This window comes from Giraffa tippelskirchi, chromosome 2 (genome assembly GCF_054371585.1).
Source record: "Giraffa tippelskirchi isolate mGirTip1 chromosome 2, T2T-mGirTip1v1.2.pri, whole genome shotgun sequence".
NCBI classification, from domain to species: Eukaryota; Metazoa; Chordata; class Mammalia; order Artiodactyla; family Giraffidae; genus Giraffa; species Giraffa tippelskirchi.
Window position 1 is genome coordinate 228,320,528 of NC_137276.1, and position 24,777 is coordinate 228,345,304.

The 24,777-nt window shown below is 44.1% G+C and overlaps 1 protein-coding gene across 5 annotated transcripts in view; it reads right to left on the bottom strand.

The window, feature by feature from the left end:
• Nucleotides 1–24,777, bottom strand: part of RUNX1 (RUNX family transcription factor 1) — a 273,518-nt gene that overhangs the window by 98,862 nt on the left and 149,879 nt on the right. For 2 of the 5 annotated variants that reach the window (XM_081558865.1, XM_081558889.1), the window contains exon 3: nucleotides 5,622–5,660. The exons of 2 other annotated variants lie outside the window; for them this stretch is intronic. In XM_081558865.1, coding sequence (XP_081414991.1) covers nucleotides 5,622–5,660 — 39 coding nt within the window. Of the gene's footprint in view, nucleotides 1–2,349; nucleotides 2,437–5,621; nucleotides 5,661–24,777 lie in introns of those variants that run through there. One more of the 5 variants, XM_081558881.1, reaches the window with a different exon arrangement.

Sequence of the window (24,777 nt, forward strand, 5' to 3'; positions counted from 1 at the left end):
ACCCTATCTTCTTCTGAGGCTTGCTTTGAGAGTTTGAAGTTTCAGTCTGGCTGTTACAGAAGTTCCCGGAGGCAAAAATTCCCATACACTTCCTAAACTATTTATGCGGAGAACAGAAGGACCAGCAAATACAGGATTTAGAAGTTCCAGTAGTTAATTGCCTGTCAGTTCTTTTTTTTTTCCCCAGGTGAGTTTTGTCTAAAGTCCAAACACAACAGAAAATACACGAGTGTCTTCAAACACGGCGCCACTTTTTATTCATGCAAAACTGGCTTCGGTCCTTAAAAGCGAGAGCTGAGACTTCCAAAAGGTCCTGCTTCTAATGTATGTGCACATATATATAAACATATACATATGCTCTACTTCATAAAATATTTACAATACAATCTGTAGAGAATTTAAACACAACAGAAACCCATTAATGTTCGCTGCAGGTTTTTTTTTCTTCTCTAAGTAGCCTTGAGAATCAGCTTCAGTAGTTGAAAGGCTGGGCGAGAAGGACTTGTCATGTTTTCAATAAATTCTGGCAAAATGCTCAGTTCAGAAAATTCAAGCTTTATCAAAGAAAAGGCTAATCTTAAAAAAAAAAAAAGTCCAAGTCGATGACACTCAGGGTTCAGCTCTCCACATCTGAGAACTCGGGTTTGGGGATGTTGGTTAAGTTTGTGGCTGATCCTGTGGTTTGGTGGGAGGTGAGCTGCAGCGGAGTCAGACGCACGCAGGCACGCACTCTTCGGAAGCCAGCCGCCGTCTACATCGACTCCGGTGAGTCAGCCCCGACTTGGGCAGTAGCGAGACAAGCTTCCTCCAACGTCGCCCCAGCGCCGGCCCGGTGAACTGCCCGGACGCGCCAATTTACCCACACTCACCGCGGAACCGCAGCAGGTGGAGCGGGCCCTGGCGAGAAAGGCTCCGCAGCGCAGATCGCAACAGACGGGGCGGCTCGAGTTACACAAGCACGCACACCCTGCCACGCACACGCGCCACTTCACCACTCGCCACGAAGCCCGGCGCACTCTCTCCCGCGGTTGTCAAAGGACACAACCGGAGAAAAGTTCACACCCAGGAAAGAAATGGAACCATCCAGCCAAGAAACCAGTTCATTCAAAAGTAGGAAAAGGCAAAAAAAAAAAACCCACACAAAAAATCAAAATCGAAGTTCCAACGCGGTTCTAGGAAAAACGGCAAAGATTGACTTTCTTCTGTCGTCCCCAGTATCCCCAGGAAGAGGTGCCTGCCGGCGAAGGGCCGGGCAGCGTGGTGCCCTGGCTGGGTCCGGCCGCGGGGCGCTCGTCCCGCCCGCGCCCGCTGGCTCTATGAATGAGAGTGCCTGGAAATGAACGTGCTTTTACTGTAAGCCCGGCCCGAGGAATTCCATTCCCTCAGCTCGTTTGCATAGGGGCGGCCGCCGGCCAATCACAGGCCTTTCCGGTATCAGGCAGGGCGCGGCTCGGTGCCGCGGGCTCCTGGAATTGGCCCGCGCGCCCCCGCCGCCGCGCGCTACTGTACGCGGCCGGGGTGGAGAGTCCACCGCCCGTGCGGTGGCCACGCCGCGCTCCCCGCATCCACATCCCCGCAGGCACACGCTCCCACGCTCGCTCGAGACCCCTACCCCGGTGCGGACGGCGGCTCTACGGCTCTGCACACCCGCGGGCTTGCGCGGCTGTCCGTCCGTCCGCCCGCCCCGGGGGGCTGCCGGGAGCGGCCGCTCCAGGGGCGGCCGTGGCTCGGAGACCCAGGAGGTGGAGCAGAAGGCCGGTCGGCCTGGGGAGGACTCGGGCCGCGCGATGGGCCCCGAATGGTCCAGGCTCAGAGATCTGCCGGAGATCGGTCCGCGCGCTGAGCCCCAAATGGTCTAGGCTCAGAGATCTGGCGGAGGGAAGCGCCCCGTGAGCCATGGAGATAGATGAAGCGGCCGCCGCTAGGCTCCCGAGACCCGGGGGTCGGACGGCCCAGGCGGCCCCAAGGCCTCGGCTTTCCCGGCGTGGATGGGATTCGGCCGCGAGGGGGCCGGGAAGGGCCGAGGGCCCAGCCCAGGGAGCCGCTCAGCGCCGGTTGGCAGCCGCGACGAAGTGGCGCTGATTCATTTACTGAGGCCAGACGGTGGTCGGTCTCCACGACCTGCTTTTTGTGTGTTGAGTTGTCTCTCTGGATTTGTTTTCTTGGTGTTTTTCGCTGCATCTTGACGCGGCGCGCCTCGCTCAGGTGGAATTGAGCTCGGCGGCCAGCGAAGGAGTTCCGTAGTTCAGAAAAGACCCCCCCCCAAAGAACAAGCGACTGGAAAGAAAGTGGAAAGCCTCCGGGGGCTGCTCCCCCGCGGGGCCCAGGTCGCCCGCGCTCCGCACCCACCTCCGGCTCCCCGGAAACGGCCCCCGGGCTCCGCTCCCCGCCCGCGCGCGCTCGCGCGCCAGCCGCCCCGGGTGCTGAAGCCACCCCGGCTCTGCGCGCGGGCGGGGACGTCTCCCCGGCTCCCGTCCCCGCGGCGCCGCGGGCATTTTCGCGGAGCTTAGAGGGGCCCCGGGCCCCTCCCCGCGCCCGGCCGCGGCGCTGTCCCCCCACTCCGCGCGGAGCCCACCGGGTCCCTCCCTCGGGGGGAGGGCGCTCATCCACTCCCTCCCTCGCCTGGCACGGAGCCCTCCACGTCGACTCCCCCCTGGGCGGGGGTCCTTCGCCAGACCCCCCACCCCCGGGGTGGGGGACCCTCCCTTCCCACCCACCACCTTGGTTCCCCCTGCCGACGCGCGATTTGGGGGTGCCGGAGCGCTGCCGCCGCCGCTCCGGCCTCCCCAGGGCTCCAGCGCCAAGAGGCCGGCCAGAGGCAGGGACCGTGGCGGGCCAGCCCGCAGAGGCCTTTCCTGGCGCCGCGGCCGCTTCCCTCGCCCCAGGCACGGAGAGGCCTGGCGGCTCGGCGCGGGCGCCAGGGGGCAGCAGGCGCCCGGCGGCCGGCCAGCGCGCCCGGGAACGCCCCCGACGGCGCGGGTCTCGCGCGGTCCTTCTGGCGGCCTTTGGGTCTCCGGTACGAACTTCAGCTGGGGAAGAAGCGAAAGGAGAAACGGCGGCCGCAGCCTGCCTGCGCGGCCCCGTCTCACCCCGCGCCCCGCTATCCCAGCTGCCGGGAGGGCAGCAGGGGAACCTCCCGGCAGGGGTCCCGGCTGTCGCGACCCGCGCGCATCGGGGTCTTTTTTTCCGCGAAATCCCTTGGCCGTCCCCACCGTCGGCTGGTCCCAGGCCGTAGGGGCTGCGGGCGTCCCGGGCGCCCCACGGCCCGGCCTCCTCCTTCCTGCCCGGCATCTCGCCTGGTGTCCCCGTCCCCTCGCTCCTCTCGCTCCGAAAAACCTGGGACCTTCTGGAACTTCCAACACTCAGCTGTATTTTGTTTAATGGGTCTGGGGGTTGGGGGAGTCTCATAAAACGCCTTTGTACATTTCTTTAAAAGTGATTTTTGAAGAAGCCTCATTTCAGACATTGCAGGTGTAAAGACCACCCCCCCCCCGCGCCCCAAACCGTCTTCTCTCCACCCGGACCGAGCGATCCCAAATACCGAGCAGTCCCCAGACCACACCCGCCCGCCGTCTGCGCCGGAGCCCCGGGGCCACACAGTCGCTCTTCTGCGCCCGGGTTCGACGCTGCCCGTTCTAGAGGCGAGTTCGGGCCGAGTGAAATCTTTCTGCTTTGCCTCGAGTGTATTTCCACAGGAGCCGATCAAGTGCATCCCCATAGACCCCCGAGGACCGGGGCAGGGGGGGCTCAAGAGTGTGATGGAGGCAAAAATGGGTTCTGACTCGGAGGATGTAGCGGTCGGGGGTTGGGGGCTTAGCCGCCGGCTCAGAAAACTCAGAGAAAGCTCCTCTGGGGCTGCGACCGTTTGTTTGCCTGAAACCCTCAACCCTGCCAGGGGCCGCGGGAGCCCTACGCAACGCGGTCTTCCAGGTGGGGATCAGGTTCCCTTAGTAAGGGAGGCTTAGCGATAGATGCACCCGGTTCAGACGCTGCTCAGCTCAGAACCTCAACCAGTAAATCCTGAGTTCGAACTCCGACAAGGACGGACGGTAGCAGCAAGGAAAGCTGTAGCTGATTTTATTTGAGTGGGGCCGCCGGGCAGTTGGGGTTCTCAGGACCTTGCGCAGGCTGTAACTGCGCTAACGGGGTGCACGCTTGAAAACCAGCAACAAAACACACCGCCCCTCCTTATCGAGGAACTAAAATGAATGGAAAGCTGGCAGCCTGGGGCTCAACTAAGGGGGTATCACGAACCGCTTAATCTAAAGGGCTTTGTACATGTAGCGTATGGAGTTGAATAAAACCATGTACTCTTTTTCCACCAGGAGCGCTCATTTAAGCGGCGATATAGAATTTCCTTTTCCTTGCTTCTCTAAGAGATAAGGAAAGGAAATATTTCTATATTCACTCCTAGTGTTCCCCTGGAATAATACTAATATTTGCTTTTGTCATAATACAATACAAAAGTTACAACGAAGCAATATGTTGGGCGGATGGATGCTGTGTGACAGATTCTTCCAAATTTGCTGCATGGGGGAAATTTCCAAAAGGCTCCTAGTTGATTGAATGAAATATGAGTTTTCACAGTGAATTGAAAAATCAGTATTTGCTTAGCTGGAAGGGGAAAATAAAACAATTTCACTGGAAAATAGCTTATTGACATTTTTTTCTACAACCTTAGGTAAATATATAATGATGGGGGTCTCAGAAAACATTTAAATATTACACATTTTTTACTCTTTCAAAACGCTCTCAAAAATAAGAATCTCAACCATTCTCTTAAAATCCCCGCAGTAATATATTTCTAAAATTACATTCCTAAAATGTAACATTTCTATAAGAATTATTTCTGTTTTCAGTGACCATTTTAATGAAAATAAAAATCAGAGAATGTATTTTGCTAGAGGTGGACCACATTAGTTGGCACTAATGGCACAGGGAATGAGAACAATTTTGATGGAGACTAACATACATGTTAATGTATGTATAATACACATTGTCCGGTTTTCAACATTAGAATTTAAATAATTAAACATCCCTTTCTCCCAGTGGATTTGAGATGATTTCACTTTTGAAATATAATTACTTTGGGGGACCAGATTCCTTCGTTATTTCACTACATCTTTCCTCTGTGTGAACGTTTCCATGGGATCCTGTGGTTGATATATGACTATTGCACGAACTTTGTAAATCAATTTACAACTCACAAGTAACAAACTGAGAAAGAATTTAAATTAATCTTTTTAAAAATTAGGGATGCTTAGTAAGCATTTTGCTCATAAAAATTTTGCATTAGCACTGCTATAGCAAAAGTAATAAACAAGGTTATAACACATAGAAGCCAAGCTTTTTTTTTTTTTTAGAGAGAGTCATATAGAGTCATTTAATAACAGCACAATGCACCTGTGGTAAACGCTGTAGAACTGAGGGTATCATTTAAGGTTTCATTGGAATGTTTTATATGTTTGACATTTACAATATGGAAAACAGCTTTTAAATATTTTTGAATCAGCAAAAAAAAAGTCTTGATTATTTGGGTTAATAGAGGTACATGGATAAAATGTCATATATATGCATATATGAATGTGAATGTAAAGGATATAATTTGGAATCTAACATACCGTGAACGTCTCTAGATGGATTCATTCCGTGTACACATTCTGAAAGAGTAGAAAATAGGAAAATAAAAATAATTGTGTGAATATATTGACAGCAAACACCAAATTTACTGCAGTTGATTAATTGTAATTGGAACCAATGCCAGTATGAACACTAAATCCCCTCTCTCATTTTTTTGGGAGCTTGTTGCCTCTCACATTTTTTAGCACTGGAAATTTTTATAGCATATTGTCCAGCTTTGGCTCAAAAATAACTTAAAACAATAAATCATCATATAAAAAATGAACTGTTACATATGCATATGGTTTTTATGTACCTTCTACCAATGTCTCCCATTGCTATCTAATACTGAGGTCTTGATCATTCATAGAATAACCTCTTTTAAGTTCTATATGGGATGCAAATGTGATTTATTTCATGAATGTTAAAAATGCATTTGGATAATGTAGGGATGGATCACAGTTCAAAGTGAAAACCAAACCCAAAGGGGAAAGGTGGGTGCGATAAATTAGGAGTTTGGGATTAACATATACACACTATAAGATACAAAATAGATAATCAATAGGGACCTACTGTATAGCATATGGAACTCTAGTCAATATTCTGTAATAACCCATATGGGAAAAGAATCTGAAAACGAATGGATATATGCGAATGTGTAACTGAATCACTTTGTTGTACACCTGAAAGTAACACAACTTTGTAAATCAACTATACACCAAGGTAGAATAAAAATTAAATTAAAAAAAAATGTTGATAGGTAAGGAAAAACAAGCAACAACAAAAACTCCCAAACCCTAACTTAATACAAAAACATTAAAAAATCTGTGACACACTAGAAGCTAAATGCAAAAAAGTAAAAATATGAATAGTTTTCAAAGTGATAAAAATAACAGTTTGGAATGTATCTTCTAAAAGAAACTAGTAGACAAACATTATGATCATTTACTTCCAATGATAAGATATTTTGGAAATATTTTCTTACCACTTGATTTCCTTTCTTTCTCTTTGCTAGGAGGGCAGATTGCTTATACGGAAAGCTTTCATTCTTAAAGTGACAGATGATATCATTTGTTACTGAAAATAATTGTCATGATAATTTCCACATATGGATCACTTACTATATACTCCTGCATGTACAGTTAGTTACAGGTAAAGTCACAGGTAAATCCATTAAGCAAAGCCTATGAAGCTATTTCTCTTTCCCTTGAATATCTATGTGTAATGTTCTCAATTGAAAATGATTTCATCAGCCTTGTTATGGATAATGGTCAGAACTGGATGATTAACATGGAGGAAATAGCATTTTTCAAAGCCTTAAGATTTGAACATTTCAAATACTGCAGACCTAGAGCTTTCAACTCCACTGCATAATATTAGTATAATATTGCTTAAATAAAACCTTTAAGAAAGGAGGTAATTATTTCAGATTTCCAGACGCTGTTTAAATAGGCAGGAGAACAAGATTTTCAGCTCCTTAGTTTTATGTTTTTGTTAAGCAAAAAGGGCAACTGAAATAATCAGGGGTTCTGAAGGACTGCCCTGTGATGAAAAATGAAAGGAATTAAGTATGTATAGTCTCAAAGGATGCTTCCCTGGTGGCTCAGTGTTTAAGAATCTGCCCGCTAATGCAGGAGTCACGGGTTCGAGCCCTGGGTTGGGAAGATACCCTGGAGAAGGAAATCGTAATCCGCTAAAGTATTCTTGCCTGGGGAATCCCATGGGCAGAAGAGCCTGACAGCTAGTGTCCGCAGGGTTGCAAAGAGCCGGACAGGACTTAGCAACTAAACAACAAAATTCTCAAAAGAGCCTTCTTAAAGACACATACACACAAGATTGTGGTTTATAAGAACATAAAGTGACTCCATAAAAATTTTTTAAAAACAGAGCAGAGAAAGAGTTATTTGCACTAACTGTGAATGATAAGGCAGAAAATAACAAATACACCCTGAAGTTAGTAAGTTTAGTTTTAATAGGCATGGAGGTCGGGGGAAATTCACAGCGGTAAGATTGACCAGACAGCTGAGTTTATGCTAAAGAGACCTAACAGAATTAACCACCCTGGAAATTCTCTCTTGAGACCCTGAGAAGCCTCTCCATGTCTGAGACTGAGAAATAGGAGAAGCAGAGTGGAAAGGCAAGTGTTTTGTCTACACACCTAATATTTCAGTGATTCTGAGAGAAGAGCCAAGATTTTTTTTTTTTAACCAAAAAACAAAGGCAGAAGTGAGAGGATTTTGAAAGGTGTGCAGCAGTCTGTTGAGAGCTTTCTTCGTTTGTCCTGTGTCTGCAGCTTCAAGGAGACAGCATGCATCATTAAGCTAGGGGGTGAGAGGGGAGAGAGAGGAGGTGGGTGTCTGTACCTGAAGTCACACCTGTAGGAATTTAAAATGATTTGCCCAAGGAGTTGTTAACGATACTAGATCCTGAACTGTAAGAGAAGAGAGGTCTTGGTGTTCACAACAGTGAGAGCTGACTTTGGCTAGGGTTCCCTTCCAGTCTCTCCATGGCTGCTGTATGCCAGGCCACGGTCAAAAAGCTTACCTTGCCCGATTTATTCCTTGCAACAACACCATTCCCATTTTACAGACCAGAAATCTTACACTTGGAGAGTTTAGGAAATCTGCCCAAAGTTACTTCACTCTTGATCTCTGGACACGCACACATTCTCATCCCCACATCTGAATCTACACACGTGATGAGCTATGTTTCTTTTTGACCACAACTATGTATTTTTATCAGCATCCTTTTTAGCCTTCTGAATGATTAAACTCTGATCTCATCTTTGACTTTTATCCTCCCTTGTCTCAAGGTCTCTATCAGAAAATAGTCCTGAAATTCTTTACTGAGCAGAAGCTCAAGTATTTAGGATTCTGAAGTTACTTCCAGCCATCTACAAAGTCTGAGAGCAAGTCAAGGTCCCTTTTGGCCAATAAGTGAGAGCCGTGGTGTATCAAGCCGCTGATGGACACGTGTGTAGAGTCCAGGGAGCTGGAGGAAGTACACACAGGGGTTGACACCACCTGGTGGGCTTTGGAAAGACCTGATTCTTGGTCAGAGATGATATTGATTTGACTCTTGGAGGTCGTAGATTTTCACCAGGTGGTTGGTAAGGCTTGGGGGTGCCTGGCGGGGTTGGGAGAGAAGGCCTTCCAAGCAGAAGGATGAGCATGAGAGAGGCATGGATGAAGTTCTGACACTTCATAACTAGGTGGGGCGTAAGTTGGGGATCAGGTTGGGGTGTGGCAGTTTGTAGGTGACACAGCGCTGGCAGACACAAACACAGACAGGTCAGAGGCAGCTTACACAATCTAAAGCAACCTGAACTTCAGTGTGAGGGCAGCGGGTTCTCTCAGAGCCTGGAAATCTGGGAACTAACACAATGGAGATGTATTTTGGGAAAATAAATCTATCAGAGGTGGATAGGTGAATTAGACGGGGTAGAGAAGGAGCAGATGAGCTACAACCTTGCCAAGCAAGACTCGTGAGCATTTAGATAAAAAAAAATGGGGGCAGAAAAGGGAGGACTGAAGTGAGAGAGAGGGAGGGATCTTCCCCCATTTCCCACCCACGTGCCATTTAGGAGCAGTCAAGACCAGTGACGATGGGTTGGAGGTGGACGCCAGCAATCAGCTTGAAATAGACAGGAGAAGACGCTGGTAGAATGAACTGGAGGAACCAGTGTTGTGTAAGCTGCGAAGTCGGTGATCATTTGCTAGTTTGGCCGCAATAGAAAAGTAGCACACCAAGCAGGCCTTCCCCTCCTCGTATTGTTTTGGGGAGACACCGCCTGCGTCTTTATGAGTCTCTGTTTCTGGGGTTCAGGGGCAGGAAGCCACACACCTAAGTGCCTGTTCTCCAAAAGTCCTGTCTGTGATAAGGCTGATAGTTTGACCTCTGTCTGCTCCGCTTGTTTGCCTGTCTCACAGTTGGTTCTGGGTCGCGGGAGGTCAAGGGGGTCTTGTAATGGCCTTCCTCGAACCACCCTTGTAATGGTCTCATTCTCTTCTGATTTCACCCTCAGCCCCACACAAACACATAACCACTAGAGTCTGAACACTTTGCCAGGGAGGTTCCCTCCTCTTCAGATCCTAGATAGCCCTGTGTAAGCAATGTGTACCCCAAGCCCCTGGGGACCAGGTCAAGTGCAGACTCTGACTCAATAGGTTCGAGGGGTGGGGGCTGAGGTCCTGTATTCCCAGCAAGCTCCCTGTGATGCCACTGCTCCTGGTTCAAGGACCCCACTCAGAGTTGGCAAGGCCAGCTGCTCAGTATCCAGCAAAAACGGTGCCCAGCACCCACTAGACTGCAGTGTCGAAAAGGCGTTTGTAAACAAATTGCAGATCTACGTGAAATCTCTCTCCGATTGGACTTTTGAAATGAATGTGATGGACTGAATGTCTGTGTTCCCCCGCTCCAAACTCATATGTTAAAGCCCTAAACCCAAATGTGATAGTCTTAACAGGTGAGGCCTTTAGGAGGTCATCGGGTTTAAATGAGGTCATGTGGGTGAGGTGCTCACGATGGACTTAGTGCCCTTGTAAGAAGAGACTGGAGCCTTTCTCTCTCCCTCTCCCTGTCATGTGAGCACACAGCAAGAAGGCAGCCAAGTATTAATACAAGCCAGAAATAAGGTTCTCACCAGAACCCAACCATGCTGGCATTCTGATCACAGACCTCCAGCTGCCAGAACTGTAAGAAATAATTTTCTGTTGTGTAAGTCACCCAGTCTATAGTATTTTGTTACAGCAGCTGGAGTTGCCCAAGGCGATCATGATTATTGAAGCTCCCTTTGATCAGTGCATCAAACCTCACACTAAAGTCTTTACCTGCATTATTCCATTTAGCCTTCTAGCAGTAAACAGTCTACCATTATTCCCTTCATTTTACAGATGAAGAAACTGAGATGCAGTTATTGGCCAGTTTGCCCCTAGATTGCCAGTCATACCCAGCCAACTCAACTACCTTGCAAGATTCATATCATTATGTCATTGTCACTCAAACTCCTTTACTAGTTCTTGACAATCTGCTTTTAAACTCTATGGGCAGTCTCTCTTAGTCTAGAGCAGCACTGTCCACTAGAAATGTAATATGAGCCATATATGTAATTTAAAATTTTCTAATAACCACATGAAGAAAGTAAAGAGAAATGGGTGAAATTAATTTTAATAATATTTTTAACTTAGTAGAGCCCAAGCAATTTTAATGTGTAATCAATATTAACATCATTCATAAGATATTTTACATTATTTTTCTTTTAGTAAGTTTTCAAATTCCTGTGTGTATTTTGTATTCACAGTGTATCTCAGTTCGGTCTAGCTATGTCTCAAGCCCTCAAATGTCACAAGGCTAGTGGCTACCGTATTAGACTGGGCAGCTCAAGGGTGACCACTCAAAACACAATTCCCTCTGAAGAGCAGTTTTGCTGCTGTTCAGCTTGTGCTCAAGCGAGCCTTGTTTATAACCTGCTATTAGCGAAGGCCATTAAGTAATGCATCTTTCTTGACTCATATTTTCCCTCTGAGCTGTCCTGAAGCGAAGTTCAGAATTTTATTACAGCCATCACTTGATTGGCAGAGTCATAAGGACACACACATACACAGTGAAAACAACTAAGCTGCAAAGGTTATGGACCACTGTCGTTGCCACTAATGCATTTTCACAGCCATGGATGAGCTGCAGGTCTACCTTATGCATTGCTCATTTCCACTTAAAGTTTACCAGCTGCTGATGGCACAGCCTGTACATTATACTTTGGCTTCTTTGACTCTGAAAGAATACTACTAAAGAATCTCTTGACCGTTTCTTTTCCAACACACTTGTGTTCTATGGCATTCATACAGGCAACATGTATTAGAACAAGAGGTTTTACGTTTACCAGCTCATGACTTCAAAACAGAATTGCAAAGTGATTGAGGGATATTCTCAAATAGTGGCTGAGCACTGAAGAATCAATGCTTTCGAATTGCAGTGCTGGAGAAGACTCTTGAGAGTCCCTTGGACTGCAAGGGGATCAAACCAGTCAATCATAAAGGAAATCAACCCTGAATATTCATTGGAAGGGCTGACACTGAAGCTGAAGCTCCAATGCTTTGGCCACCTGATGTGAAGATCTGACTCATTGGAAAAGACCCTGATGCTGGGAAAGATTGAAGGCAAAAGGAGAAGGGGGCAGCAGAGAATGAGATGGTGAGATAGCATCACCAACTCAATGGACATGAGTTTGAGCAAACTCCAGGAGAGAGTGGAGGACAGGGAAGCCTGGCGGGCTACAGTCCATGGGATCGCAAAGACTCAGACATGACTTAGTGACTGAACACCAGCAAATAAACAGGTTTATTTTGAAATACTGCATATAGATTTTAAAAGAAAACAAAACCACCCAAGATATCAATTTGGAAGCCACCTTCTAGTTTAATAATGAGTTCCCATCAGGGGTGAGTCAGCTCCTGGCCTCAGTTATGCAGTGGGCCCACCTGTTTTTCCTCTAGTTCTCAGAAGAAACCACAAAGAAGAAATACGGAGCCAGGTTTACAACAGAAACTGTAGGCCCTGCCTCTTTGCTTTGGTTCCTTGGGGGCTGTTGGAATCTTTGAAGGTCTAAGCATCTCTTAAGAGCCAGCACCCGTGGTTTCCAACCCTTGGTGTTGTGGGTTGGATGCAAAGGTCAAAGGGCTGAAGCGTGGACCCTAGAAGGGACCTGAATCTCCCCCACATTCTCTTTGTCGTTGTTGTTCAGTCGCTCAGTCATGTTCCACTTTTGTTGACCCTGTGGACGGCAGCACACCAGGCTTCCCTGTCCTTCACTATCATTTTCTTTGGCTCTTTAAATGGAAGGCTGAGAAACCACTTATGACAGATAAAATTAGTTCTCGGAGTGATGTCCCCCCTTCAAGCACTATGGAAAGTACCCAAGTGTCTAGGAGCTTCTCAAAGTCCACTACTCTTGAGAAACACACTTGAGTGTATATACTTTTCTATGGCTTTGCGCCCCCTAACTGGGGAATGTTACAGCAGTCAAGTTTCCTAGCAGATAACAGAAGTAGCTTCTATTTAAAATACGTTACTTTTAGAGTCTGCTTTAGTTTAGACATTTTAATTTGTATATTTAAAACCATTTCTGCCATGATGAATTAGAAACAAAACACGAATTTTCTACAAATTTATGGTTACTAGGGGATGGGGTAGGGGGAGGAATAAATTGGAGATTGGGATTGACATATACACACTGCTGCTGCTGCTGCTGCTGCTGCTAAGTCGCTTCAGTCATGTCCGACTCTGTGCGACCCCATAGACGGCAGCCCACCAGGCTCTGCCGTTCCTGAGATTCTCCAGGCAAGAATACTGGAGTGGGTTGCCATTTCCTTCTCCAGTGCATGAAAGGGAAAAGGGAAAGTGAAGTCGCTCAGTCGTGTCCGACTCTTAGCGACCCCATGGACTGCAGCCCACCAGGCTCCTCCGTCCATGGGATTTTCCAGGCAAGAGTACTGGAGTGGGGTGCCATTGCCTTCTCCGGACATATACACACTACTAAATATTAAATAACCTGCTGTATAGCACAGGGAACTCTACTCCATACTCTGTAATGACCCATGCTGGAAAAGAATCTAAAAAGAAAAAGAAGTGGAGATATATATGTACATATATATATGTATGTATGTATACCTGATTCAGTTTGCTGTATACGTGAAACTAACACATTATAAATAAACTATACGCCAATCAAAGTAAAATAAAAACAAACAAAAAAACCCCAAAGAAACTAAAAAGAAACAAAACACAAGTTTTCTAAGTTGAGGAAAGAAAAATAAATGAGAATGTCTGAATGGATATTTAGGAATTTCAGCTGTCATTTCCCAGGGCTCCTTCAACAGGGAACTCTCCTCCCCACAACAAGCACTTTATTTTATTCTTTGTGTTTATAATTTATCTTTACTCTTTCACTGGGGCAGTTATGACAAGGGAAGGTCTGACTCTTTTCCTTCTGCATCATCTATGTTTAAAAATAGCTAGGTGAGTCAGTTTAACTGGTTCTTGAGCTGCTAGACACAGGGAGGAGGGTGGGAGGTTAACTGTAGGTCTGTTTGATTAGTCACTTTGCGCGGCCTCAGTTTCCTCCTCTGAAAAATGAGAGTCGTGGACAAGCTTTTCCAGTTTTGTATTTAAGTGCCACTTGGAACTGTGAGAAATTGACCTGGTCTGATACTGAATGAGGTCAGCATATGGCTGGAGTGAACTTGGATTCTGAGTGGGGAGGGGAAAGAAAAGAAAAAGGAAGACGTAGGATCAACTCAAGACAACACATTTTAAGAATGTTACCAGTTTACATGGGGTTCCTCCAACAGCACATATGTAATTTCTATTCACGCAAGCAGGCCTGAGAAGATGTGATTTAAATATACACACAAATAACTTAGAGATTCTGCATCTTCTAGAAAATAACAGAAATACATTGCTGTTCTGTATTATATTTTACATAGGGCTGAGATCAGAGAGGCGCTGGCAGTAAAGAACCCTTCTGCCAATGCAGGAGACATAAGAGGCTAAGATTCGATCCTTGAGTTGGGAAGATCCCCTGGAAGAGGGCATGGCAACCCACTCCAGGATTCTTGCCTGGAGAACCCATGGACAGAGGAGCCTGGCGGGCTACAGTCCATGGGGTCGCAAAGAATCAGATACAACTAAAGCGATGCAGCACAAGATTAGAGAGAAGTAGATATTTACTCATAAATATTACCTATAATTTATTACCACAATTATTTAAAAATATTGAAATTCATCCTTTTTACTAATTCTGTTTTCTCTATGTCAACTCAATTAGTGAGGTTTCACTCTATACTGTATTATGAAATGATAACTAAAAAATAATATGTGTATATAACATACTTTAATTCTTTTAGAATAAATAGGGACAAAATTCGTCCTCATTATTATTACAACTGTGCATCAAATTGGAGCTTTTTTCCAATTGAAATAAAAAACTTTCTATCTATGATCCCATAGAGACTATAGAGAAATTTCTCCAAATATAGCAGAATTTTCTAGAAAGAGAATGTAAAGTCCTGAGATAAACCTTGGGTGCTGACTCCCCAGTCTGTTCTGAACATGGAAATCTACCTAAGAATCAAGAGTAAGCAGTGATATTTAAAATGGATAACCAACAAGGACCTACTGTATAGCATGGGAAACTTTGCCTAATGCTGTGTGCCAGTCTGGATGGGAGGGGAGTTTGGGGGAGAAAGGATACTTGTATATGTATGGCTGAGTCCCTTCACTGTTCACCTGAAACTATCACAACACTGTTTGTTAATCAACTATACCCCAATACAAAAGTTTTTTTTAAAAAGTTTAAGAATTTTTTTCCTTCTTTATAAAGTTTTTTGTTTAATTGAACTATAGTTGATTTTTGAGGCTTCCCTGATAGCTCAGTTGGTAAAGAATTACCTGCAATGCAGGAGACCCCAGTTTGATCCCTGGGTTGGGAAGATCCCCTGGAGAAGGGAAAGGCTACCCACCCCAGTATTCTGAAGAATTCCATGGACTGTATAATCCATGCAGTCGCAAAGAGTCAGACATGACTGACTGACTTTCACTTCATAGTTGATTTATTATATTAATTCCAGGTGTATAAAGTTATTTTTAATTATGTTTTCCCAATGAAATATCATTTTATAATTAAAAACAAATAATATTATTTATAAAAAGAGTGAAGGAATTGCTGAGATAGCTGAGATAGATCCATTTTATTGATCAATTAAATTATAATTGCCAAATGTTGATCTTAGAGTGTTTTTCCAGGCACTCAAAATGAATCTTTTTGTATTAATCCTTCTGTCTTCAGATTTGAAAAACAGAATTTTGAATGGAATAATGGATTAAAAAACTATCATTATCCTACTTGCTGTGAGGTCATGGAATTATATGCCACAAAAACTTGAAAATTTCATGTTGTAGTATGCAATAAAAAAGACCTAAAAGAACCAGCAACAATGAAAGCAATCATTCTATGAAATTACATTTTCTAAGTTTCATAAAAATCTTAAGATCTGCATTGTAATGTTTACATATTTTTAGATTACGGTAATACTATTAAATAATATTATATAATCGATGTTCCAGTAATAATCACATTTCTCTGGATAATGCTCCAGTCATTGAAGTAAGATAATAACAATTCTGTTAACAACTAATAAGGACATATTGTATGATACGCAGAACACAGTCAATATTTTATAATAACTATAAATGGAATATAACCTTTTAAAAACTGTAAATAACTGGATTGTACACCTATAACATACATATTGTACAGCAACTGTATGTCAATTAAAAATCTGTTTTAATTAAAGAAAACAATTTGGGGGAAGATTTTTTTAGGAAACATATCGCCTATTTCTCAATCAAACAATGGTCTAGTCAGATTTAATTTTAAAGATAGGATTGTCTTGGACTTCCTTAGAAAAATGCTATGCGTGCATGCTTAGTCACGTCCAACTCTCTGTGACTCCACAGACTGTAGCCCACCAGGCTCCTCTGTCCATGGGATTTCCCAGGCAAGATTCCTGGAGAGGATTGCCATTTCCTATTCCAGGGGATCGTCTCAACCAGAGATTGAACCCAAGTCTTTTTCATGCCTTGGGTTCCCTGAATTGACAGGCAGATTCTTTACCACTGAGCTACCTGGGAAGCCTGAAAAATGCTATAAGTTAACATACTCAAAAAAATGAAACAAATTTTGCTATCTTTTTTGAAAGACTAATGGTGCCAATTCAGAGAGTTCACCTCTTCTTAAAAGGTAGAGTGGAAGAGTAAAATAATCTTTAATGAAATTACAGCTGAAAAATATCTATTATCTGTTAGCTAATTGCCAGTTTATACTTCTATGTTCAATGAAAGCAATCTACAGAGATCATCCAAAACTTACTCGAAATGATTAAATACATAAACTCCAAGACTTTTTGTCATATATTTTTGCAGAATTGGTAGTTTTTTGTTTTTTTTTTAATAGCAAGAGCAAAGGAACAGATGACAGTCCAAATATGACAAGTAAACCCCCGAATGAACTCAGGTTCTTTCCTAGCTGAACTACTGATTTGAAAGTTCACTAATGTTTCACAACTACAAAACGACTAATTCTTATTTCTCTTGTCACCTTAACAATGCCAATTCTATGCATATACTCAGCCTAAGCAGAATCTCACAAGTATTAATTGGGAAATAAAGTACTCCAAGGTAAGTTTTGAAAAGGGGCATGTAGTAAGTATTTATATAAAAGTGGATTTGAATAATTTTTAAAAAGCATTCAATTACAAGAAGTTCTTTAATTGTCAAGTTCTCCATTTAGGAAGCATCTCATTTTTTTTTTTGAGAAAAATATCCCAGATCAAGTCTATTTCCTTACCACTTATGAAATAGGAAATATTTATTTAGCTAAGAACTCTCTTTTGCTGAAGACATGAGATAATGACATGGACTTCTAAGGAGGAAAGAAGAAAACTTTACCCAGTGTGCCAGAGAGGGCTCTCCTTTGTGCCTGTAAACACCACGATGAGTTGTCAACCTGTGCTGACTCCAGGTTTAGCACAACCTGGAGGGAGAGTGTCCAGAAACTGCCTAGTGACCTCAGTGCAGGAGACCTGGGCAGACAGACCTCCTCTCTGGATCCACACACCGTTCTGGAGATCACTATTCAATACTGGCACATTAAACGATGACGTGAAGTCAGGTTTTCCCCCTCACTAACCAAGCTCGCAAGAGAATTCATTTCTTTTCTTTTTGCCTCAGGCATCTATAGGCTAGCAACTTTTATTCCTTTACTGAAATGATTTTGTCCCATCCTTCCCAATTAGAGTGGAAATGGATTAAGACATCAGGTTAACCCCTTGCTTACCAGGAATGAGGCGGGAACTCACATGGAAGCTTTCTTTTCATTTTTGTATATGATTTATTTTTCTAATTATGGTAAATGATGGTTTGATTAATCATACTCTCTCCCAAAGACATTCCTTTAGCAAAAATGTGATAATGCCTTAAGGTAAAGTAGCAAAAAACTCCAAAACAAAAGACCCCAAAACAAAACCCAAACTTCTTTTATGAGAATGTTATTGTTACTTATCATCTTTATAAGTGTTCTAGAATTCTTATGAATAAATTCTTAGATATAAATTTGGATATACCCTAAGAAGTTACAGCAATAAAAGCACACTTCTTCCCTGTATTACATAGATACAGTAAAAGTGGATTTTTTTTGTTTGTTTGTTTATCCTAAGGTTGAAATGCTGCTGCTGCTGCTGCTGCTGCGTCGCTTCAGTCGTGTCTGACTCTGTGTGACCCCATATACGGCAGCCCACCAGGCTCCGCCATCCCTGGGATTCTCCAGGCAAGAATACTAGACTATCTGGAGCTAAACAAGAGAAGTGTGGATAAATATCTAGAAGCATCTGAGACACCTGAAACTTATTAGGTAAGCTCTCCCCTCCACATATCTAAGAATAAAAACTTCTACAGAAAAATATCTTCTCTTTGTTGATCTTTAAAATTTTGGCATGTTGAAATCCAAAGTACATAGACCTCAAATAACTCCTTGGCAGAGACCTGTGAAACAAAAGTCTTTTCTCTGCTTAAGTTCTGTTTGTTTCACTTTGAACAGAAGAGAAAGGAGCATTTCTGATGTGTGTTATAAATCAGCAATCCCTCAAAAAGCGAAATTCCCCATGGGACAAAGTTTTGGATCTTTAAAAGCAAATATAATTTTTTCTTATTTTTTGAGGAAAACTAATATATAAGTGTTTATATTTACTTAGTAGGTCAAATAAATAATTGATCATATTGGGAACAACCTGCAGTAGCTGAGGACACACAACGACATTGGATTTTGGCTATGCTAGGTATGGGGGATTCATTTACCTGAAGACAAGCGACTAGGTCACTTGACCTCTGGGGATCCCTCAAGTGTTACTTGTCTCTGAGAAGAGAGAAAGCTGTAGAATTGATTCATCAAATCAGAAAGCTTTCTTTACCCTAGTGGCCAAATAAATCGGTAACACTCATTCAGAGCTGGAGCTGCTCTGAGGCCCAGGCATTGGGACAAGGGCTACCCAGGCCTTGTAGCTGTTGTCCAGTCGTTAAGTTATAGCAGACTCTTTGTGACCCTGTGGACTACTGCAGGACACCAGGCTTCCCTGTCCCTCACTTTCTCCTAGAGTTTGCTCAAACTCACATCCTTTGGGGCTTCCCAGGTGGCGATAGCGGTAAAGAACCCGCCTGCCAATGCAGGAGACATAAGAGATACAGGTTCGATCCCTGGGTTGGGAAGATCCCCTGGAGGAGGACATGGCAGCTCACTCCAGTATTCTTGCCTGGAGAAGCCCATGGACAGAGGAGTCCGGCGGGCTCCAGTTCATAGGGTCGTAAAGAGTCGGACACGACTCAAGTGACTTAGCACGCATGTGTGTCCATTGAGTCAGTGATGCATTATCTCATTTAATTCTCTTCATGATCTTACCAAATTTGGAACTTTTATCCCCTTAAGTCTAAAGAGGTTAAAGAGCTTGCCCTCAGCCACATAGAGATTGAGCAGCAAAAGCAAGAACCTGACTGGCTGCACTGAGAAATCAGTCTTTGAACTGTGTGTATTTTTAATAACCTTGCTGTCTTCATGTTTCTCACCGAAGAAGTTTCGTAGACGGTGACTTTCCAGAAGGACAGCTTTTGCTTCTGCCAGGCCGCCCGTCCCCAGTTCAAGGGCGCATGGAAGCAGGTCCCCTCGAGGAATGTGACACCAAGAACTGAGGTGCTTCCAAAGTCCTGAGCCCAGATAGATGGATTAATATTTCAACGGCTAATTCCAGAATGGTACTTAAGGACGAGAGCCCATCTCCATTTGGGTTTGAGCCCAGGGCCTTATGGTTTAAATATAAAATGCATTAAAGCCCTTTATTTAGAGAGCCGGATGCCATTTTTAGGGAGCAGCCCCAGTTCTCCTTCTGACTTTGTTGGAAGTACAGAGCAAATAGGTGTCTCAGAGTTGTCATTAGTATTCATTATTTATTAGGACTTGATGGTGTACTCATAGCCCGGAGGGTCATGAACTGCCTGCAGTGGAAGGCTTGACCCTAAGGACAGTGCTTCCCTGGTGTATAGGCTTGTGGGGTGGGAGCACTCTCGACAGAGCAAGAAAATCACAGCAGGAGGAAAACACGCAGCATCACCCCTCGAGGGGTCAGGAACTCAGCTGTATGTCTCTGATTTAGAAACTAGCAGAAGGACATTGCCTTGTGAAAAGCTTCTTAACAGTGACTCCAAAATCATAGACTGTGACCCATTCAATGATTTCAAATGAAACAATAATAATAACAACCACAAGAGGCTTCCCTGGTGGCTCAGACGGTCAGGAATCTGCCTTCAAGGTGGGAAATCCTTGGGTCAGGAAGATCCCCTGGAGAAAGAAATGACTACCCACTCCAGTATTCTTGCCTGGAGAATTTCACGGATAGAGAAGCCCGGTGGGCTACAGTCCATGGGGTCACAAAGAGTCAGACACAACTCTAATAACTACTATTACTATTATACATATGCAAGAAAGGGAAGAAAAGAAATAGAAGGAGATAAATTAAAGAGCACTTCACAAGTAGTCAGAACAAGTATTGCTTCCTGGCCCTTTTTTCGATTGCTAGAACCATCTCCTGAGTCATGGTGGTGGTGGTTTAGTCTCTAAGCCGTATCCAACTCTTTGCAATCCCATAGAATGTGTAGCCCACCAGGTTCCTCTGTCCATGGAATTTTTACCTGCAACTTACTTCCTATGGTCACTTGCAATTCAAAAATGTTTGAAAGCTTCTGGCCTAAAATGTCTTTTTTTTTCTTGATACTTATTTTGTTAAAGTGACTCGGTGGGGGAGCTTCTATGAGTCTCTGTGGGTCCCCTAATCTGGCTGTGCCTCTGTTACCTCCCTGGCCAAGTCTAGAGCCTCTGCCACTGGCAGAAGTTCTATAGAGAAACTCCCTCTCAACCATTACAGCTGAAGCACTTGGAAAAACCAGACATGATCATCAAAATTCAAAGCTTATTATCAAACAAATCAGAGGGAAACTGTTTTGAAGGCCACTTTTCCGTGGAATGGCCTCTGATCATTTTGAGAGGTGAAGAGAGCCTGAGCAAACATTTTGTACAATCTATTCATTGAACTGTGGTGCTGGAGAAGATGCTTCAGAATCCCTTGGACTGCAAGGAGATACAACCAGTCAATCCTAGAGGAAATAAATCCTGACTAAAGAAATAGAGGAAAACACCAGAATGGGAAAGACTAGCGATATCTTCAAGAAAATTAGAGATACCAAGGGAACATTTCATGCAAAGATGGGCTCGATAAAGGACAGAAATGGTATAGACCTAACAGAAGCAGAAGATATTAAGAAGAGGTGGCAAGAATACACAGAAGAACTGTACAAAAAAGATCTTCATGACCCAGATAATCACGATGGTGTGATCACTCACCTAGAGACAGACATCCTGGAATGTGAAGTCAAGTGGGCCTTAGAAAGCATCACTACGAACAAAGCTAGTGGAGGTGATGGAATTCCAGTTGAGCTATTTCAAATCCTGAAAGATCATGCTGTGAAAGTGCTGCACTCAATATGCCAGCAAATCTGGAAAACTCAGCAGTGGCCACAGGACTGGAAAAGGTCAGTTTTCATTCCAATCCCAAAGAAAGGCAATGCCAATGCCAAAGAATGCTCAAACTACCGCACAAGTGCACTAATCTCACACGCTAGTTCAGTAATGCTCAAAATTCTCCAAGCCAGGCTTCAGCAATACGTGAACCATGAACTTCCAGATGTTCAAGCTGGTTTTAGAAAAGGCAGAGGAACCAGAGATCAAATTGCCAACATCTGCTGGATCGTCGAAAAAGCAAGAGATTTCCAGAAAACCATCTATTTCTGCTTTATTGACTATGCCAAAGCCTTTGTGTGGATCACAAAAAACTGTGGAAAATCCTGAAAGAGATGGGAATACCAGACCACCTGACCTGCCTCTGAGAAACCTGTATACAGGTCAGGAAGCAACAGTTAGAACTGGACATGGAACAATAGACTGGTTCCAAATAGGAAAAGGAGTACTTCAAGGCTGTATATTGTCACCCTGCTTATTTAACTTATATGCAGAGTACATCATGAGAAATGCTGGGCTGGAATAAGCACAAGCTGGAATCAAGAATGCCAGGAAAAATATCAATAACCACAGATATGCAGATGACACCACCCTTATGGCAGAAAGTGAAGAAGAACTAAAAAGCCTCTTGATGAAAGTGAGAGAGGAGAGTGAAAAAGTTGGCTTAAAGCTCACCATTCAGAAAACTAAGATCATGGCATCTGGTCCCATCACTTCATGGCAGATAGATGGGGAAACAGTGGAAACAGTGTCAGACTTTATTTTTGGGGGCTCCAAAATCACTGCAGATGGTGATTGCAGCCATGAAATTAAAAGACGCTTACTCCTTGGAAGGAAAGTTATGACCAACCTAGATAGCATATTAAAAAGCAGAGACATTACTTTGCTAAAAAAAAGGTTCATCTAGTCAAGGCTATGGTTTTTCAAGTGGTCATGTATGGATGTGAGAGTTGGACGGTGAAGAAAGCTGAGTGCTGAAGAATTGATGCTTTCAAACTGTGGTGTTGGAGAAGACTCTTGAGAGTCCCTTGGACTGCAAGAAGATCCAACCAGTCCATCCTAAAGGAGATCAGTCCTGGGTGTTCACTGGAAGGACTGATGTTGAAGCTGAAACTCCAATACCTTGGCCACCTCATGCGAAGAGTTGACTCATTGGAAAAGACCTTGATGCTGGGTAGGATTGGGGGCAGGAGAAGAAGGGGACGACAGAGGATGAGATGGTTGGATAGCATCACCGACTCGATGGACATAGGTTTGGGTGGACTCCGGGAATTGGCGATGGACAGAGAGGCCTGGCGTGCTGCAATTCATGGGGTTGCAAAGAATCGGACATGACTGAGCAACTGAACTGAATTGAACTGATTCATTGGAAGGACTGATGCTGAAGCTAAAGCTCCAATACCTTGGTCACCTAATGCAAAGAGCTGACTCATTGGAAAAGACCCTGATGCTGGGTCTTTGAGGGCAGGAGGAGAAGGGGACGACAGAGGATGAGATGGTTGGATGGCATCATTGACACAATGAACATGGGTTTTTTAGCAAACTCTAGGAAAGATAGTGAAGTACAGGGAAGCCTGGTGTGCTACGATTCATGGGGTCACAAAGAGTTGAACATGACTTAGTGACTGAACAACAATGAACGATTCATTTCATATAGAGAAAGAAGGCTCCAAAAATTGAGTGATTTTTCCCAAATCCCATAATAGTGACCCTTCTGAGACCTCCGGATCTGTGAATTAATGTCCTGTCCCCAAACCTGCTACTGTTTCAATAGTCTTGCTGTTACTTCTTTTAAAACAGGGATAGTCTTGTGAAATTTTATTTACAGAAAATTTACAGCTCACAAAAAAGTAAATTGATTTCTTCCCTTTCAAAGTGGTTTCCTGATTGCAGTCACATAAACTAAGCTCCAGCCCCCAAAGAAATTGCAGGGAGTGAGTAATAAATCTCCAAGGAGAGATACTAAGAATCTTTGGGAAATCTCAAGAAATAATGAAATAAAATGCAAAAAGGGAATATAACTCAACTCCTACCTGAAATGTCAATCAGGAAGGGATTTTAAAAATTGTATTGGAAAGGCAGAAGAGAGAATGTCTCTTTTCTCTCTTTGCTGGTCTGAACTGAAAGTAGTGAACCAAAAACATGTCACCCCAAACTGTCCCATTTGTCTCTCCAATGGGGGGAAAATGTGCTATAAAACAAAGACTTGGATGATACAGCAAGGTCGTTGCTCAATGCTATGTTGTAACACTACTTTAACTGTCACTGAGGGCCAGGATGGCAAATATTGCATCAACTCCTCCGCAAGGTGTTTCCTGGGCTTTGCAGACAGGGTTGTTCAGGGGCGGTGCAATCTATTCTTGTGGAGGCCAGATAAAGCCTTGTGCTCTGGGCCACTATCTTTCAGTGCTGAGGCTGTAGATAACACAATTTCACACCCGCTGCCCAAGTCTTGCTTTCCCAATTTGTGAGTCTTTATTGCTAAAGTCTTTTGTGTGTGTTTTATCAGACACATTTTATCATCCCTCTCCAAACGCCCTTTGTCAAAGTCAGCCTTTGAACTTCTTTTGCATATATGTTGAATGTGACCAATGATGCAGTATATGTAAAGGCTTATCTTATAATTCTAAAGAAAGAGGAACAGAGTCATTGATCTTTCTGCTATAGTAGACTTTTGGTGGGGGGGCAGTGTATGTGTGTGTGTGTTTGCACAAGTGGGCATGGATGCTGGAGGGACAGGAGGTATAATCTTGTTATCTATCTTTTAGATATTATGCAACAGATTACTCTAAGCAGATTACTCTAAGTTTGTCTTTTGTTTTCTGAACAAATTAAACCTAAGCATTAAAGCAGCACAAAAAATGCTAACTATCAGCATGCTTTGGATGGTGCTAAAGGTAGGGCTGACCTTGAGGGTCTTGTTCACAGGACCCGCTGCGTGGACAGCACACCAGGACGACTCCGTGCTCCTTTTTCTGTGCAGTTTGTGCACACAAAAAATAAGATTCTTGCTCTCCTCTCATTTGATACGGGCATCCACCCTCACAAGAGGGACTGATGCTCTGTCTCATCATTTATGGGCTCCCCTGGTAGCTCAGATGGTAAAGGATCGGCCTACAATGCGGGAGACCTGGGTTTGATCCCTGGGTTGGGAAGATCGCCTGGAGGAGGGCATGGCCACCCACTCCAGCATCCTTGCCTGGAGAATCCCACGGACAGAGGAGCCTGGTGGGCTCCAGTCCATCACATCATTTAGATCCCCTTTACACAGCAAGCAGATGGAGTTCATTTGGATCAGAAAGGTTTATAACTTTGTTCCTCCCTTCTCATTTTTTTTTTTAAGCAAAATCTCAACACTGCTCTGTGAAAATCAACTAGAAAAGGAGAGGTGGGGCCAGATGAGGGTGCACTGTTCCCTTCTGGGACACAGAGGCAACTTCTTTTTTTAAAAAATATGTTTTTTTTAATTTATTTATTTGGCTGTGCCA